General features: G+C 48.2%; 1 protein-coding gene across 1 annotated transcript; it reads left to right on the plus strand.

Annotated features, from left to right (window-relative positions):
* Nucleotides 1–516: 516 nt before the first annotated feature.
* Nucleotides 517–1,027, plus strand: LOC121848140 (putative uncharacterized protein DDB_G0274435). Its single transcript, XM_042332336.1, has one exon. It carries the CDS (start codon nt 535–537, stop codon nt 991–993), a length of 459 nt encoding a protein of 152 aa, XP_042188270.1. The 5' UTR covers nt 517–534; the 3' UTR covers nt 994–1,027.
* The last annotated feature ends 1,103 nt before the right edge of the window (nt 1,028–2,130 follow it).

A 2,130-nucleotide genomic window follows, 5' to 3' on the forward strand; every position in this document is an offset into this window, starting at 1 on the left:
GGATTTAGTTCTGGGAAATGAAGTGAGACAAGTGGAGCAGGTTTCAGTAGGAGAGCATCTGGATAACAACCCTCCCTCTCCCCTCCTCCCCCTCTCCCTCTCCCCTCCCTCTCTCCCCTCCCCTCCCCCTCTCCCCCCCTCCCCTCCCCCTCTCCCCCCTCCCCTCTCCCTCCTCCCTCTCCCCTCTCCCCTCTCTCCCTCTCTCTCCTCTCCCCTCCCCTCTTCTCCCCTCTCCCTCTCCCCTCTCCCCTCTCCCCTCTCTCCTCTCTCTCCCCTCCCCTCTCTCCTCTCTCTCCCCTCCCCTCTCCTCTCTCTCCCCTCCCCCTCTCCCTCTCTCTCCCCTCCCCTCTCTCCTCTCTCCTCCCTCTCTCCCTCCCTCTCTCCCCTCTCTCTCCCCTCTCTCCTCTCTCTCCCCTCCCCTCTCTCTCCCCTCCCCTCTCCTCTCTCTCCCCTCTCTCCTCTCCTCCTGTATTTATTTATTTTATTTGGTATATTTATCATTTATCCACTTTGTGTGTGTGGGATTTTTCTGCGATGGGGATGTGCTACAGTCTGCGTCCGCGACTGTTCAGCGACCCCATCGCTTCCCTGTCCACCTCGACCCTGGACTCGGAACGACGACAACAACAACAACAACAGCCTCAGACGCAGACATGTCAGGGAGATGCTCAACAACAACAACAACAACAAAATGGCGGAGACAGAGAGAGACTGCAAATGCTCCAATTGACCACAACCCGGGCCCCTCCGGCCCAAGGGAAGAAGGCTGAATGTACAGCCACACAACTGCCTTCACACCTGCAACAACAACAACAACCACCACCACCACCACCACCAAACAAGAATTGGGACAAGTTGAAGGCGGAGGAGAAAGAGGCGGAAAGGGAGGCGAGGAAGATCAGCAAGGACATCGACAAAGTGCTGAAGGAACAGAAACGGGAATACAAGCAAACTCACAGGCTGCTTCTGCTGGGTAAGAAAGGTCAACCGTAATAATAATCATAATAATAGTCCTGGCATTTGATACAGCGCCTCATCACGTCTGAGACGTCTCAAAGCGCTTCACAGGATATATGCTGTAAAGTGCAGTGACTGTGTATTTTGTGGGCGAAACTCGGCAGCCAATTGCACACAGCAGTGAGTGTCCCTCACACAGCCGGGGATTGAGTGGTCGGGTTATTATTACTTTTGGGGGGAGGGATTATTACCCCATGGAAAGCGATCCACCATCAACGTACAACCAGGTTCCTACTGAATGCTATGTTAACTAAGGCGTGTGGAGTAAGGAAACTTGCCTAAGGTTTTGCCCTGACCCGCCCGGGAATCAAACCCGGGTCCTCTCGCTTGCGAGGAGAGGGCTCTAACCCTTACATTATGCGACTGTGTATTTTGTGGGCGAAACATAGCGGGCAGTTTGCACACAGCAGTGTCCTGCAAACAGACATGGAGTGAGTGAGTGACTGATTTTATTTGGAAGGACGCTTTTCAAGAGAGTGTGTGTGTGTGTGTCCAGTTTTAAAAAGTCTGTACAGTTAAATAATAATTAATAATAATCCTTGTATTCAGTTCAGGCCCTTATCATGTCGTCAAGACTTCTCAAAGTGCTTCACAGGATTTATTTTATACATACACAGTAAAACCAAGTGACTGTGTGTTTTGTGGGGTGTTTTGTTATATTTGACATTCCCCCCCCACCCCACCCTTTCCATTTCCAGAAACTAGAGGGAGGGTGAAGAGAATTGGGTCATTTTTCACATCTTTTCACTAAATAAACCTCTCAAAAAGTTTTCACGCTTTTTCCCTCTCCCTCAGTCCTGCATTAGTTACTTTTTTTTCAAAAAATACTGTATTTGAAAAAAAGTTTTTTCTAACCTTTATTGACGTTATATATCAAACCAAAATACGTATCAAAGATGTGATGAGGCGCAATATCAAATGCAAGGATTATTATTATTAAAATATAAACTATTTTTCCAATCAGAGTAAAAAATTCATTCAGTCTAAGATGTAACGCTGTGATGACACAGAGGTCTATGAAAATCACTCAACAGAGAACCCAAACTATTCTAAAAACAGCATTCTGTACACTCCCCCAAGTGATAGTCATCAAATTCACATAGAGGCAGGTAT

The sequence above is a fragment of the Callorhinchus milii genome, unplaced genomic scaffold, assembly GCF_018977255.1.
Source record: "Callorhinchus milii isolate IMCB2004 unplaced genomic scaffold, IMCB_Cmil_1.0 Scaffold2, whole genome shotgun sequence".
NCBI classification, from domain to species: domain Eukaryota; kingdom Metazoa; phylum Chordata; class Chondrichthyes; order Chimaeriformes; family Callorhinchidae; genus Callorhinchus; species Callorhinchus milii.